The sequence below is a fragment of the Saimiri boliviensis genome, chromosome 5 (assembly GCF_048565385.1).
Source record: "Saimiri boliviensis isolate mSaiBol1 chromosome 5, mSaiBol1.pri, whole genome shotgun sequence".
Classification (NCBI taxonomy): domain Eukaryota; kingdom Metazoa; phylum Chordata; class Mammalia; order Primates; family Cebidae; genus Saimiri; species Saimiri boliviensis.
In genome coordinates, this window is record NC_133453.1 from 108,358,888 (window position 1) to 108,376,190 (window position 17,303).

Below are 17,303 nucleotides of genomic sequence, written 5' to 3' on the forward strand. Positions count from 1 at the left end.
CCAGTTTTTTGTTTTTTGTTTTTTGTTTTTAATAAAGATGGGGTTTCACCATCATGGCCAGACTGGTCTTGAACTCTTAACCTCAGGTGATCCACCCACCTTGGCCTCCCAAAGTGCTAGGATTACAGGAGTGAGCCACCATGCCCGGCCAATTCCAGGTCTTTAGATAAACACTTTTTTGAGGGAGTGGGTGTTCGAGGGAACAGAGGGGTCTCGCTCTGTTGCCCAGGTTAGAGTACAGTGGCATAATCATAGCTCACTGAAGCCTCAATCTCCTGGGCTCCAGTCATCCTCCCCATTCAGCCTCCTGAGGAGCTAGGACTGTAGGCATGCACCACCACGCCTGGCTATTTTTTTTTTTTTTTTTTTTTTTTTTTTTTTTTTTTTTTAGAGACAGGGTTTCACCATGTTGCCCAGCGTGGTCTCAATCTCTTGGGCTTTAGGGATCCTCCCAACTTGGCTTCCCAAAGTGCTGGAATTACAGGCATATGCCAACATGCCTGGCCAGATAATAACTTAACTCTTTCAACCAATTGCCTATCAGAAAATCTTTCAATCTGACTGGACACAGTGGTTCATGCCTGCAATCTCAGCACTTTGGGAGGCTGAAGCAGGTAGAACACTTGAGCCCAGGAGTTCAAGACTAGCCTGGGTAACATGGCAAAACCTTGTATCTACTAAAAATACAATAACAACAAAAAATTAGCCATGTGTGGTTACACATGCCTGTAGTCTCAGCTACTAGAGAGGCTGACATGGGAGGATCACCTAAGCCCAGGAGACTGAGGTTTCAGTGAGCCATCATTGCACCACTGCACTCCAGCCTGGGCTGCAGAGTAAGACCCAGTCTCAACAACAACAAAAAGAAAATCTATGAATGGACCTATGACCTGTAAGCACCCCTTCCCCTACTTCGAGTTTTTCTGCCTTTCCAGATGGAACCAATGTATATATCACTTGTATTGATTGATGTCATCTGTCTCCCTAAAACCTATACGACCAAGCTGTAACCTAATCACATTGGGCACATGTTCTCAGGACTGCTTAAGACTGTGCCTCAAGCCATGGTTACTCATATTTTGCTCAGAATAAACCTGTTTAAATATTTTACAGAATTTGGCTTTTTTTTTTTTTTTTTTTTGAGACCAAGTCTCGTTCTATCATAGAGGCGCCATCTCAGCTTACTGCAACTTCTGCTATCCAGGTTCAAGGTATTCTTGTGCCTCAGCCTCTCAAGTAGCTGGGGCTAGAGGCACACACCACAACACCTGGATAATTTTTGTATTTTTAGTAGACGGGGTTTCACCATGTTGGCCAGACTGGTCTCAAACGCCTGACCTCAAGTGATCTGCCAGCCTCAGCCTCCCAAAGTGTCAGGATTACAGGTGTGAGCCACTGCGCCCAGCCAAATTTGGCTTTTTTGGTCAACATAGGTACTGAGGTACATAAAAATATTATGGTAAGAAAACAAGCCAGGCACGGTGGCTCATGCCTGTAATCCCAGCATTTCAGGAGGCAGAGGTGGGAAGATTGATTGAGCATAATAGTTCGAGACAGACTGGGCAACATATCAAGACAACATCTCTACAAAAATTAGTCAGGTATGGTGGCACATGCCTATAGTCTCAGCTACTTGGAGGCTGAGGCAGGGGGATCACCTGAGCCGAGCAGTGAGCCAATTATGTCACTGCACTCCAGCCTGGGTAACAGAGTGAGACCCTGAAAAAAAAAAAAGGAAAAAGAAAAGACAAAGAAATAACAAAGTATACTCAAATACTAAAAAGCTGTACAGCCATTTCTAGAGCAATCTGCCCCAGCCTATTGTGAGAGGAGGTCAGGTTCCTGGGAGACATGTGTGAGGGCAGGGCAAATGGTCTGGCCAGCCACCTAGGCATTTCCTATTCCACATCCAAAGGAGGTTGCAGTGGCTCCTGAGTCTGTTTTTGAATGACCTTTTTCCTGAAGGGGCTGGACTGAAACTCATAGCCTTACTGCCCCCAGGTATGATCAGTAGAAGCAGCTAGGCTCCAGGGAGCATTAGGCAATCTGCCACACAATGCCTTGAAGAAGGAGCAGGTGGCAGACCTGATGTAAGTCTCTGAGCCTGGGGAAAGTGTCCACAGGGCTTCTATAGGGCTGCAGGGCCTCTGCGCCTCGGAATGGGGGTCACATTCTAACTGTCATGAGTACAATAAGTTGGCCACAAGGCCACGAAGAGTCAGAAGGGACCAGGCTTGTGGGTAACCCCCCATATAGGCACCGAGGAATGAGAGCTAAGCAAAACCCTGGCACAGTTGGGGCTTGAGGAATATCTCACTTTATAGTGTTACTACTCAGCTACTTCCTTTTATATATCATTTACATAATCATATATTAGTTTATAGAAATAGGGCTTGAAGTCTTCCTTTATATAATCCTCTCTATATAATCATATAATAGTTGATAGTATGAGTGCCTAAAGAATATTTCCCTACATATATACCTATAATTATATCTTAGTTCATAATCAGAGGAATGCCTAGAGCAGACACGTGGTTTAAGGGAAAGACAGTTATACCAGGACAAGAGCATGGTTTAAGAGAAAGACAGTTATACCAGGACAAGAATCCATGGCCCAGGCAGCAGCATTCAGTATTGTAAAGATACCCGCTGTATGGCAGGCTTGGGGTGAGAGCCACCCCTCCTGATAAAGGAGTTATAGGACCTTGCTCCAGTTCTTGTGGAAGGCTGCCCTCAGAACGGCAATCCACCTTGGTGACTGTGAACTTTATCAGCTCTTGCTACTGTGCTGCTTGAAAAGCATCTTCCCATAGAATCCATTAGCTGCCAGTAGGCGGCGTTAACCTTGACAGCTCTGTCACTGCTATATGACTTAAAGCATCCTCCTATAAATCTTCTTAGAAGTAGTTTCCCATAGATAGAAGTATCGCACACTGCACGCTCTTCACTTCGCATGGCCCACCTTCAAGCCTCGGTGATCTAATGGGGATGGACCCCTTACTGCACATGGCCCTTGCCTTCGTGGGAACAGGGCCCTTGCCTTAGTGGGAACGGGCCCCTTGCTGCGAGCTGTCCACCTCCTGGCCTAGGTGACCTAATGGGGGTGGACCCTATGTTTTATTGCTCACGACCCTATCACTGTCCTTAAAGATGATTTCATTCATTGCCCTACCCCCTAATCTATACACAATAAATACTCATGCTTCTGGACATTCAGGGCTCACCACCCTCACCAGCCTTGCCTCACCAGCCGCTCACCAGCCAGCTTGACTTTGCTTATAGGTGGCGTGGCCCCCTGAGCCCAGCTGCATTTTCTTTGTACTTCTGTGTCCTGTCTCTTTATTTCTTGGATCCTGCACCTCAGCATAGCATAAGGCTCACCCCACAACCCTGTGGGGCAATCAGCCATACATCTGGCTCCCAACGTGCCCTACACAGGCTGACCAGCTGAGAAGGACCCTGCAATCTGAAAAGCATGGGTATGAGACCCAGCCCTGCTGCCTGTCTGGGCTGTGCCAAGTCTCCGTGCCGACTGACATACCACTCACAGTGCGGCTGGTACTGAACGTGGTGAGCTCTGATAGCCCAGCCTTTCCTGCCTTCCTGGAAATCCCCAACCCCAGTGTTCCTTCTGTGCCTCTCTAGGCTCATCCTGGGCTCGGTCCAATCACATAACAGCTAATGGGGCTTCTCCTGTCTGGTCTCCTCAGGAAAAGCTTTGCAGGTTCAGTCGACCCTGATGTCTCTAGGTAGCTGACCTGTTCCACCTAACCTGGACCCATGAATCCTACCTCAGTATCAACCTATATGGCAGGGTCTTCAAACATGGCTTCTCAAGACATGAAGTCTTGATGTGACCTGGTAGCTCCAAGAGAGAGTGTTTGTCCCAGTGTCAGACAGCTAACTAGTAGCAGAGTTGGAAGAGAAACTGGGTCCTGAATTCCCATGGGTTAATCAGACATAGAGTGTAAATATAGCAATGACCCCTGCAAAGATGCCCACACTCTAACTTCTGGATGGAATCTGTGGAGGTGTTACCTTCCATGGCAAAAAGGCATCTGCAGATGTCATGAAGGGTATGGAACTTGAGATAGGAAGACAATTCTGCATGATCAAGGTGGGCCCAGTTTGATCACCAGTCCCTAAAACCAGAGAACTTTTCCTGGCTGGATAAGAGAGATGAGATGGAAGAAAAAGGCTGTCTACAAGGAAGGTTCTACCCAAGGTAGGAGGAATGCAATTAGCTACCCTTCTCAATTTTCTCCAGAATTTGAAAATGATGTAGAAAGAAGAATAGAAGGAGCTAAAGCTGAAAAGCCTGAGTCCCATGAGAGCCATAAAAAAGCTAAGCCATGCATTGGTTGAAGCCATAAGATGGAGAAGTGCTGTGTAGAGTTTCCAGGGACAACCAGCAGTCAGCAGCAGCCAACTCCATTATAATGTCATGAAACTAGTCATATATGCAGTCTGTCCTTGACCAAAACATTGCTACAGACCACATGGCTGTATAAGTTAACAGAGTACAGGAAGTGCCATCCTACCACCTCTGCCATTGGCCACTGATTAGTGGAAAGTCACAGGTCTCACCCACACTCAAGGCAAAGGAATGATCCCTTTGCCTTGGTTCCTACACAAGAGTACGAACACTAGGAAGGGATCACGGGGCACCATCCTAGAGTCTTCTGCCACACATGGCATAGGTGCTGTTGGGGTGGGGACAATGGTACAGAATGTGATACCAGGAGGAGAAAGACTCTGAGTTTGCCCAGGGCAATAAACAGGTGGAGGCTATAAAAACGATCAATATGGACAAGTTCAAAAGAAACACATCCTTTATATATAGCTCATTTAGTATGTGTAGCTTAGCTGGAGATAAGTAAGGGTATGCTTATATTACATGAGTGACCTAGAAGAAACAAGTCTTTCCCTGACTAGGAGATTGAGTCAAGGGAAATATTTGGACAGAGGGCAACTGCAGAGAGTATCATTAGACTGTTCATGCAGTGACTGAGTGAGAACCATCTGGATCCAGTGGTAAAGAGGTCCACCAAAGTGTAATGACCTGGCTGACTCTGGGCACACTGCCTATGTGTTAGCCCTTCTCCACAAGGAGCAGTACTGTTCAATAAAAACTTGCAGGCTACTACCACCAGTTTGCCCTTGAATTCTAAACACACACACACACACACACACACACACACACACACACACACAATTTTAAAAAGAGAAAAAAAATTCAACAAAGTGTTGAAACACCCAATGGGTTCTTCCTAGCCACTGTACAGACAAAACTAATCCACTGAGACTTTGGCATTGCAGCAGAGAAAGTGTTTAATTGACAGGAGGTCGGCAACATGGAAGACTAGAATTATCACTCAAATCTGTCTCCCCAAAGGCTCAGAGTTTAGGGTTTTATGGACAATTTGGTGAGCAGGGGGATAGGGAATGAGTGCTATGATTGGTTGGGGATGAAATCATCAGGGTGTGGAAAACAGTCCTCATGTGCTGAGTCTGCCTCTGGGTGGGGCCACAGGACCAGTGGAGCCATGAGTCACTACTTCAGGTAGGATCAGTCTGAAATATATCTAAAAAACAAGACAAAACAAAACAAAATCTTTACAACAATGATGTTATCTGTAGGAGCATTTGGGGAAGTCATAAATCTGAGCTCTCTGGCCACGTGACTCCTGAGCAGTAAGGGATTATAGAAACTGAATACATTTTAGGAGAGTTCAGGCCCCTCTCATAATCCTATTCTCATGGCCTTCCACTGGACTTACAAAGGTGGTTTGGGTCTCCAAGCAAGGAGGGTGTTAGTTTTAGAGACAGACTATTATCATCTTTGCTTTCAAGTTAAACTATAAACTAAATTCTGAAACTTAGCTTCCTCTACACCCAGGAATAGCCAAAGTAGCTTGGAGGTCAGAAGTAAGATGGAATCAACTATGTTTGAGATCTCTCACTGTCATGATTTTGCAAAAGTGGTTTCAATCACTTCACCAAGTCTCACGGACCATTTGCTGACATCTGACTGACTTCTACAGGACACTACATGGAGAACCTGTCTGCTTTGTTGGCAGAAAACAGTAGGTATTTGCTTTTCTCTAGAAAACCACTCAGCAGATATGATGCCTACTGTACCTCTGCTTAATCCATTCAAAATATCATGGGTGAACAACATTATTTTCTTTTCTTTTTTTTTTGAAACTGAGTCTTGCTTTGTCACCCAGGCTGGAGTGCAGTGGTACAATCTTGGCTCACTGCAACCTCCGCCTCCCAGGTTCAAACGATTTAGCCTCTACCTCCCATGTAGCTGGGATTACAGGCATGCCCCACCATGCTGGGCTAATTTTTATATTTTTAATAGAGATGAGGTTTCACCATGTTGGGCAGGCTGGTCATAAACTCCTGGCCTCAAGTGTTCTACTTGGGATTGCAAGTGTGAGCTACCATGCCTGGCCAATTTTCAAGAACCTCAAATACTAATAAGCTCCTGAAACTGGCATAGGGCTTGCATACTTGAGGAGTGTGGAAGTGTCTTTTGCACACCAAGCTCAGTTGATGGTAATTCTAACCCTAGTGATAAAAGATGGGTGAAGCACCTGTTTTTCTTTAAGTGTCCACTGCGTGAGGGACTAGAGACACAGATGAACAAAGCCATAGCTACTGTCCCAAGTAACTCAGGTAAACTCCGATTTCAATCATATAGTAGCACTGATGCCTTTGTGATTATGTATTTAGCAAACATTTATTGAATGCTTCCTGGTCTAAAACCCTGTTGACAGGAGATATAAAGACGAATAGTTTCCCTTTCAACCTACTGCAGGAGGAATATGGGCAGACACAGATCGGTGCTGTAAGAGGGGTACTAACGAAGTGCTATGGAAGCATTCTAGTTGGTGGGGAAAGGAGAGGAATTGCAGGAAGGCTTCTTGCAGAAAGGAAAGGATTTTCTTTCCAGCTAGGCATTATAGAATTGGTAGAACTCTTCTAGATGATTGCTGAAGATCCTAACCTATTAGAACGCACTTCAGGCCAGAGCAAAATGCTGGAAGCCAAACTGTGCAGACAACTAGTAGAAACTGTTGTTGAGAGAGTATCTAGTTTCTGGAGAGGTAGTAGACACTAAATTATTAAGGCCTTTGGATATTGGGCATAGGGATTTGGAATATATTCTGAAGATATAGAAACATCGTGGATGGTAAGGCTAGATCCAGATTAGCGATTTAGAAAAAGAATTCTGGCCGGGCGCGGTGGCTCAAGCCTGTAATCCCAGCACTTTGGGAGGCCGAGGCGGGTGGATCACGAGGTCGAGAGATCGAGACCATTCTGGTCAACATAGTGAAACCCCGTCTCTACTAAAAATACAAAAAACTAGCTGGGCGTGGTGGCACGTGCCTGTAATCCCAGCTACTTAGGAGGCTGAGGCAGGAGAATTGCCTGAGCCCAGGAGGCAGAGGTTGCGGTGAGCCGAGATCGCGCCATTGCACTCCAGCCTGGGTAACAAGAGCAAAACTCCGTCTCAAAAAAAAAAAAAAAAAAAAAAAAAAAGAAAAAGAATTCTGGAGGACATATTGGGTGTAGGAAGATATTTCAGGGGGACAGCAGCATTGCTGCAATTCAGATAAGAAATAATGACAGCTTGAGCCGCAGCTATGGAAGCAATTGGAAAGGAGGCAGAGGTGCATATCAATGTAGCAATCTTTCTGTCTTCAGCTTCATATATGTTGAAGCTGAAGACAGAAAGGATGGTGATGCCAGTAAGTAAAGCCAGGTATCAAGAGGAGTACATGGGTGAAGCAAATCAATAAAGGTGTTCAATACATTAACTTTGAGGGGCTTGTAAGACTTCCGTGTCAACTGGCCCATCAGGTGGAACTACAGGTATACAACTCAGAGAGGTCACCACACAGATAACATTTTCTTCTTTCTTTGTCTCTCTCTTTCTTTTTTCCTTCCCTCTCTTCCTCTCTCTCTCTCTCTCTCTCTCTCTCTCTCTCTCTCTCTCTCTCTGATGGAGTTTTGCTCCTGTTGCCCAGGCTGGAGTGCAATGGTGCAAGCTCAGCTCATGGCAACCTCCACCTCCCAGGTTCAAGCGATTCTCCTGCCTCAGCCTCCCGAGTTACCGGAATTAGAGGTAGGTACCACCACATCTGGCTGATTTTGTACTTTTAGTAGAGATGGGGTTTCTCCATGTTGGTCAAGGTGGTTTCGAATTCTCGACCTCAGGTGATCCACCTGCCTCAGCCTCCCAAAGTGCTGGGATTACAGAACTGAGCCACCGTACCCAGTGTAACATTTTCAAAGATGGTATCTGAGACTGGATGTAGTGGCTCATGCCTATAATGCCAGCATATTGGGAGGCCGAGGTGGGCAGATCACTTGAGCTTAGGAGTTCGAGACCAGCCTGGGCATATTATGAAACCCTGTCTCTAATATATATATATATATATATATATATATATATATGTATATATATGTATATCTACGTATATATATGTATATATGTGTGTATATATCTATGTATATATACGTATATATGTATATATATGTGTCTGTGTATATATATGTGTATATATACGTATATAGTAGGGTGTGGTGGCATGTGCCTGCAGTCCTGGCTACTCAGGAGGCTGAGGCAAGAGATTAGTTGAGCCTAGGAGGTCAAGGCAGCAATGAGCTGTGATCACGCCACTGCACTTCAGCGTGGGTTGAACTGAGACCCTGTCTCAAACACACACACACACACACACACACACACACACACACACACAGACACACAGACAAAAGGATGACATTTGAAACTGTGGGAATACATCAAATCATTCAGGAGGCCAGTATAGCACTAGAGCATTGGAGCGCTGAAGAATGCTGTGTTTATGAGAAACAGGAGGTATAATGGAGCTTGAGACAGGAGTAGAAGCAGAAGACAGCCTGGTTATAGAAGCCAAGGGAAGGTACGAGGAGGAATTACTACTGGTCAGTAAGCTGAACAAGATGAGATCTAAGAGAGGACCACTGCGTTTGAGGTCGAGTAGGTGTTGGCAAGTTCTTGGGAGCAGTCTGAGAAGAGTGGCAACTCCAACAGGGAAAAGGACCGCCTAAGCAGAGAGGAGGCTGACGTGTCACAGCAGTCACTTTTTAGAAGTTTAAGAATGAAGGGAGGAAGGTGAAAAAGGAAAGTGGCTAGAAGGGGAGGAGGATCTGAGATTCATCCCTGGGCTATAGCCAGGAGCTACTCCCTTCTATCCAAGCAGTTGTCTTACACAACTGGGCACGATACGAAGAGGAGGTTTGAGCCCCATTTATTTCATAACTAATCACAAAGCTCCAGGCCTGAATGACCATCTGGTAAGGGAAGAGGGGCCCTCAATCTCTTATCAAACGCAAATGTGGCCTCGGTAGATATGGCTAAGACTTCTACAGGTGCACAAACTCCAACCCTGAACCCCAAACAAAATGACAAAATAAAACTGCCCCCTTCAGGTCCTTTATCACGCGGAAAGCGCGCGCAGGTGCGCCCGGGCCGCCCGGAGCCCTGCGTCCCGCCGGCCTGTTTCCACAGAGCCGCGCCGGCGCCGCGCCTGGCTGCTGCCGCCGCGCGTAGGCTGTGCGGATCGCGGCCCCCCGTGGGGACACCGAGTCCCACTCGCGGTGTAGGGAGGCGGGCACCGTCACGACACCCGGGCGGCCCGCGGCCCCCTCGGCCGCCGCAGTTGGCCTCCATTACCCTTTCCCGCGCCGCGCCGCCGCTCCCTGTGGGGAAAATGAAACCCAATGCCCTCAGGTTGAGGCACAGGGTGGCATCCACTGTCTTCTCACTCGGCCAAGAAAAAAGACAGAACTGACTTCAGACGGCGAAGGGGTGTGTTGCCCTGGCCGGGTCGCCTGCGGCCCCGCCCCGGCGCTCTCCACCTCCTTCGCGGTCCGCCCTCCTGGCCCCGCGACTACATTTCCCAGAGGACGCCGAGGCTCGGAGGGGCGGGCCGGTCTACGCTCCCGCTCACGACCACCAGCGATTGGCTGAGTTGGTAGGAGGCGGGGCCTGCGCCAGCCAATAAATGGGAGGCTCGTTACGGCGGCGGAAGCAGCGGCGCTGGAGTGAGGGGTGGGGGGCAGAGTGCTAGCGCCCCGGCGGCGGCTGCGGGTCCGGAGCCTGAGGACGTCGGCCCCGCAGACGGAGAGCGCGCGGGAGCGAGCTCGAGGCGGTGCGGCAGCCACTCGGTGCAGCACCCAGGTAATGGCGGGACGGGCGCCCGGGAGTGAAGGGGAGGAGACGAGGGGGCGGGGCGGCCGAGCCGGGCTGCAGCGACCGTCCCGTTGCGCGTCCCCGGGGAAGGGCAGAGGATCTTCGTCTCCTGAGGCTCGGACCCCGGCTCTTTCGCGAGCTGTGCACGGCGGTTGGGCCGGCGACAGGGTCTGGGTGTCTTGTGGCGAGGAAGGGAGAGGCACCGGGAGGGGTGGGCTGACCCGGGCGTGGGGGCGTGGCGGACATGGGCCTTGGCGGGGAAGCAGAGCGACCGGGGGAGCGCGGGCGGGCGGGCGGCCCAGGGAGTTTGGCTCCTGGAGCAGTTTAAAGTGACTCTCCACATCCGGGCCCTGCGCCCGCCGCTTTCAGACCCCGGCCGAGGCGGGGCCTCCTCGCTCCCCGCCCCCCTCGCCGGGGGCTCCTGTCTTTCTCTGCCATTGGCTCAGCCTCGAGGGGTTTGGGCTGCCCTGGCTAGGCTCGCGCCTGATTGGCTGGCGGTCGGCGGGAGGGTGGGGCGGGCTCAGAACGAGCAGGTCGCTGTAGATTGGTCCTGGTCCTCCAATGACGCGCCGGGCGTGGGGCCAATGGGCGGGCGGGGGAGGCAGGGGCAGGTTCGGGGGAAGAGGACTGCGAGCCGAGCGGCGGCCGGGTGGCGGGGGTGAGTGGGGCCAGCGGGGCTGGACAGCGGCGGGCCCGGGCGTCGCCGCCGCGATCCCTCCCGACGCTCCCCGAGCGCAGCGTCGCCGCCGAGATGGGCCCTCCGCGGCACCCCCAGGCGGGCGAGATCGAAGCGGGCGGTGCAGGCGGCGGGCGGCGGCTACAGGTAAAGAGGCACGGTGCTCGTCTTGTCGAGGGGCGACCCAGATCGCCCGTCCGAACCCCCATCCCGGAGACGGGGTCTCACACTCCGAGGTGTCTGGAAACCAGCGTCCTCTGATTTCAGCGGGGGCTTCGCGGTGGGGTGGGGTTGCGGGCGAATCAGGGGAGATCGGCGGAGCTTGGCTCCTGAGGGAAAAGTGGGGGACGATTTTAGAGAAGATGGGGAAGACTTCGGGTCCTCTGGCTCTGTGAGGGGGGTGGTCTATGAAAGATAAAGAAAAGGAAATCCGTAAATGGAGGCCTTTGAAGAAGAGCATTGGAGAATTTCTTTTGCATCAGGTCTGGTTGTTAGATATGCGATCCTTTCTTAGGGCTGGGTATCTCCCTCCGAATGTTCCTATGACATACTAATCACGGTTCTGTTCACCTTGGTATAAGACGTGAGTGTTTCAAAGAGACATGCCATTTTTCATAAAACTTTACAGAGAAATATACATTGTGGTAATATCTGTCATGTGACTGTTGTACAGGATTCAATGGTGATTTTTTTTAGCATAGCAATCCACAAGTATTTATGGAGGGTCATAGTACCCGCCAGCGCCGTATAAACGATGTAGTTAAAAAAAACTTAGGTAGTTTAGATAATGCCTGCTTTTGTATTGATCTCAAGTTATTGTTTTAAAATAAATGATGCAGTATTTGCTTTTCCAGGGGACTCATAGATACTAAAGATGCTTTAATTTCTCAATATTGATTCAGATCTCAGAATCTTGTAATAACCATATAACTGTATGTACTACAGGTGGAAATGAGTTCTCAACAGTTTCCTCGGTTAGGAGCCCCTTCCACTGGGCTGAGCCAGGCCCCTTCTCAGATTGCAAACAGTGGTTCTGCTGGATTGATAAACCCAGCTGCTACAGGTGAGATGTGTAATGTTCTATAGTATTTCTTCCTGCTTTAAGAATATTGCCATTTTTCTCACTTAAAAATTAGCAAATTCTTTCTAGGATTTTAGTAAATTCTTTATTGAATTTGAAGAAAGGGTATATTGCTATTCTAATTTAAACAAGGCTTTTTTTCTTCCTGTTTTAACGACTTTGTTCACATGTACTAGAGTACACATTCAACTTATAGTAAAGCATACCTGTAAGAACTGTTTTTGAAATGGATTAATATATTCTTATTTAATTAATGTCCAGGGGTATAGCATTAGTGCTGTGAGGGAGCCCAGAGGTGTTTAAGGAACAGATCTTGCCTTTTACAAGTTTATTTAATCTAGGAAAAGAAGTGGAAAACAAAGAATATATGGTTTTCCTATGGTATCTGTGGGGAATTGGTTCCAGGACCCACCTCAGAGACCAGATTTCCACAAGGCTCAACTCTGATGTAAAATGGTGTAATGTTTGCATGTTACCTATACCTGTCCTCCAGTATACTTTAAATCATCTCTAGATTTCTTGCTACACCTACTACCACATAAATTCTATATAAATAGTTGTTATACTGTATTGCTAAGGGAATAATGACAAGGGAAAAAGTCTGTATGTGTTTAGTACAGATGCAACCATGTTTTTTTTTTTTTCTCCCTGAATATTTTTTCTCCTCAAATCCAGAGTTGGTAAAATCCACATCAGGGAGCTCATGGATATAGCGGGCTGGTTGTATATACATAGATACAACTTAGTTTTTAGTCTTACACCCTTTGAGTGGTATCAGTCAGTGGTTCTCAGTGGCAATGGTGTTTGGGAGGTGGTTTTGTCCTCCAGGGAATACTTGGCAATACCTAAAGATAGTTTGGTTGTCACAACTAGAATGCTGTTGGCATCTGATAGCTAGAGGCCAGGGATACTGCTAAACATCCTAAAAGGTAATGGGAAGCGCCCCTCCACCGCCCCCAACAGAGAAGTAGCCAGTCTAGGCAGCAGTGCTGAAGTTGAGGAATTTCTTCATAAACTCTTTTTCTCTATGTATTAAGTAAAAATATGACATTGCAAAGTTAAATGCTTTTCTATTCCTTTTTCTTCACCACTCGATTCTGGTGTTTCTTTTGGTAAATGGTACTACTATCTACTCATTGCTCAAACCAGTAGCTGAGGCTTTTTTTTTTTTTTTTTTTTGCAGCAAAGTCTCTGTCATTCAAATGGGAATACAGTGCCATAATCACAGCTCACTGCCGCCTCATTCCAGCTAGTTTTATTTTATTTATTTTTAATTTTTTTTGAGACAAGAGTGTCGCTCTGTGGCCCAGGCTGGAGTGCAGTGGTGTAATCTCACTGCAACCTCTGCCTCCCAGGTTTAAGCAATTCTCATGCCTCAGCCTCCAAGTAGCTGGGATTACAAACATACATCACCATGCCCAGCTAATTTTTTTTTTTTTTTTTTTTTTTTGTATTTTTGGTAGAGACAGGGTTTCACCATGTTGGCCAGACTGATCTGGAACTCCTGACCTCTAGTGATCCGCCCTCTTTGGCCTTACAAAGTGCTGGGATTGCAGGCATGAGCCACCACATCCAGCTGCATGTTTAGCTAATTTTAAATTTTTTTGTAAAGTGGGGATCTCACCATGTTGCTCAAGCTGGTCTCAAACTCCTGGACTCAAGCAGTGCTCCCTTCTCAGCCTTCCAAAGTGTTAGGATCACAGATGTGAGCCACTGTGCCGGATGGAGGCATCTTTAATTGCCGTGTGTTTTCTTATGAATTGTGGCCCTTGTCTAATGTTTCAGCCTCATTTCCTATCATTTTGCCTTTCTCCCGCCGACTTAGGTTTTTTTTTCCAATGGAGGTGGGGTCTTGCTATGTTGATCACACTTCTCTCGAACTCCTGGCCTCAGGGAATGCTCCTACCTATACCCCAAAATTCTGAGATTATAGGCGTGAGTTACTTGTGTGGCTACCAACTTAGTTTCTGTTATAAATTTATTTAAGTTCTCTTTAGACTTGAAATGATTTTAAGCTACTTTATGACTCCTGCTCAATGGTATCTACTCATATTTCTAAATAAATGATTAAAAAGTTTCCCATTTCATGATGTTGGGACTTCGCACATTCTTTTCCTTTTGCCATAGTCTTCCTTCTTCCTTTCCATATATTGACTCATTTGGCTAATCCCTGCTTCTTTCAAGTTTCAACTTAGATGTTACTTTCTCTAGAAGAAAATTACTCTCTAGAATAACAGAAGACTCTATCTTCCACAACAACTTAGGTGGAGGATCTAGAAATAGAACCAGACATATATAGCCAATTGATTTTTTATATAAGTGCATAAGTAATTCAGTAGGGAAATGAGTCTTTTCAATAAAGCAGTGCTGGAAGATCACAACATCATTATGGGGGAATATAAAGGCTGGGCGCGCTGGCTTGTGCCTGTTATCCAAGCACCTTGGGAGGCCGAGGCAGGTGGATCACTTTGAGCTCAGGAGTTTGAGATTAGCCTGGGCAACATGTCAAAACCCCGTTTCTACAGAAAATACAAAAATTAGCCAGGGCCAGACTAATTTCACAGTGGCTAATGCCTGTAATTCCAGCACTTTGGGAAGCAGAGGTAGGCAGATCACCTGAAGCCAGGAGTCCAAGACCAGCCTGTCCAACATGGCGAAACCTCATCTCGACTAAAAATACAAAAATTAGCTGGGCATGGTGGTGGGTGTCTGTAATCCCAGCTACTTAGGAGGCTGAGGCAATACAATCACTTGGGAGACGGAGGTTGCAGTGAGCTGAGATTGTGCCACTGCACTTCAGCCTGGGCAACAGAGCTGAGACTTTATCTCAACAACAACAACAAAAAATTAGCCAGGTGTGATGGCTCATGCCTATAGTACCAGCCACTTGAGAGGCTGAAGTGGGAGGATCACTTGAGCCTGGGAAGCGGAGGTTGCAGTGACCTGAGATTGTACCACTGCACCCCAGCCTGGGTGACGGAGTGAGATCCTGTCTCCAGGAAAAAAATAAGAACTCATAACTCAGTAAAAAGACAAACCACCTGATTTTTTTTAAAACGAGAAAATATTTCAGTAGAGCTAGATGAGTGCCAAAGAAGCACATGAAAAGATGTTCACCATTATTAATCCTCAGGGCAGTGCAAGTTAAAACCACTGTGAGAAACTACTGCACATCGAGTAGAAAGCCTAAATTACAAAGAGTGAGAATGCCAAGTGTTGGTATGGTTGTGGCACAAATAGAACTCATACTTTATTGTTGGGAATGCAAAATGGCCTAGCCACTTCAAGAAACAATTTGGCAATATCTTACTAAATATACACTAACCACATCACTGAGCAATCTCATTCCACAGATATTTATCAAAGGTAAATGAAAACGTATGTTTATACAAGGACTTTACTCACATGTTCATAGAAGCTTTATTAATAATAGCCAAAACGGGAGAAGTCCAAATGTGTATCAGCGGGTGACTGGATAAGTAAATAGTAGTGTATCCATCCATGCAGTGGAGTGCTACTTGGCAAAAAAAAAAAAAAAAAAAAAAGATCAGACTACCAATACTCACAACATTATGGATAAACCTCAGAAATATTACACTAAGGAGAGAATCCAGATACATTGGATTATAGATGATGTAATTCTGTGATATGAAATTCCAGAAAAGACCACGCCATAGTGACAGAAAGCACATCAGTGGTTTCTGGGGAATAGAGGTGGCAGGGAGGGAATTGACTACAAAGGGGTATGAATGAACTTGTTGGAGTAATGGCAATGATCTGTATCATGATTGTGTTACACCACCGTATACTTTTGTGAACATTTATCTAATGTTACACGAAGAGTTAGCAAATTTTATATGTAAATTGTACCTCAGTAAAGCTAATTGATTAAAATGGACGAAAGATAAACACACGCTTCACTAAAGCAGATATATATGAATGGGCTGTGATTACATAAAAAGATGTTGAACATTACTAGTCATCACGGAAATGCTAAATAAAACTACAGTGAGACACGCACCACAACCCACTAGAATGGCTGTATATCAAACATGAGTAAGGAAGAGGAGCAGCTAGAACTCTTGTACACTGCTAATGGGAACAGACAGTGCTACAGCTGCTCTGGAAAGTACTTTGGCAAAGTTAAAGATGTGCTTACCATTTTACCCAACCATTCTGCTCTTTGGTGTTACTGAGGATGTTCATAAAAATATTACCTAACTTTTCTTTTAAAACAGCGATGTTACTCTATGTAATTGATTCCTCAGTAAAGAGGTTTTTATTTTTGAGATGGAATTTCGCTCTTGTTACCCAGGCTGGAGTGCAATGGCATGATCTCAGCTTATTGCAACCTCCCCACCATCCCCCCAACCCCAGGTCCAAGTGATTCTCCTGCCTTAGCCTCCCTAATATTTGAGATTACAGGAGCCTCCTACCACGCCCAACTAATTTTTTGTGTCTTTAATAAAGACAGGGTTTCACTATGTTGGCCAAGCTGGTCTCAAACTCCTGACCTCAGGTGAGGCACCCACCTCAGCCTCCCAAAGTGCTGGGATTACAGGTGTGAGCCACCATGCCCAGTGATAAAGAGGTTTTAATCAGCTGGGAGAAAAGTTAATATATAGCAAAAAAGAAAACGTACATCAGTCTTTTCACCCAGCACTTGCACTTTAAGAAATTTTTTTCCCGAAGAGATCGCTAGATAAGGTTGTTGCTAAAAGCAAAAATTTGGAAATAACCTAAAAGACCGTTAATGATACAGTGATTTTTAAAAGCTGTAGTACATCTATACAATAGAATCTCATTTTACCTTTTTTTTCTTTTGTTTTTGAGAGAAGAGTCTTGCTCTTTCGCCCAGACTGGAGTGCTTTGGCACAATCTTGGCTTACTGTAACCTCTGCCTCCCAGGTTCAAGCGATTCTTCCACCTCAGCCTTCTGAGTAGGTGGGATTATAGGCACCAGCCATCATGCCTGGCTAATTTTTGTATTTTTGTAGAGACAGAGTTTCACCATGTTGGCCAGACTAGTCTTGAACTCCTGCCCTCAGATGTCTGCCTGCCTCAGCCTCCCAAAGTGCTGGGATAATAGGCGTGAGCCACTGCGCCTGGCTCCATTTCACCTTTAAAGAACGATGCAGTATTCTCTACTCGGTAGTTCCGCTCCTAGGCATATATTGAGTAGAAGTGGTACATAGGTTCACCAAAAGACATGTACAAGAATATTATTAGCATTATTCAACAGAAAAAAAATGAAAACTATTTAAAGTGTCTCTTAAGAGTAAAATGGATAATTTGTA

The 17,303-nt window shown here is 46.4% G+C and overlaps 1 protein-coding gene across 16 annotated transcripts in view; it reads left to right on the plus strand.

Moving 5' to 3' along the window:
• The first annotated feature begins 10,083 nt into the window (after window positions 1–10,083).
• SAP130 (Sin3A associated protein 130) overlaps window positions 10,084–17,303 on the plus strand; it is a 90,428-nt gene continuing 83,208 nt past the window's right edge. For 6 of the 16 annotated variants that reach the window (XM_039480001.2, XM_039480003.2, XM_039480006.2 and 3 more), the window contains exons 1-2: window positions 10,084–10,237; window positions 11,871–11,988. In XM_039480001.2, the coding sequence (XP_039335935.1) occupies window positions 11,877–11,988 (112 nt within the window). In that variant the 5' untranslated portion in view covers window positions 10,084–10,237; window positions 11,871–11,876. Of the gene's footprint in view, window positions 10,238–10,858; window positions 11,073–11,870; window positions 11,989–17,303 lie in introns of those variants that run through there. The other 10 variants (XM_010342221.3, XM_010342224.3, XM_039479998.2 and 7 more) reach the window with 3 other exon arrangements.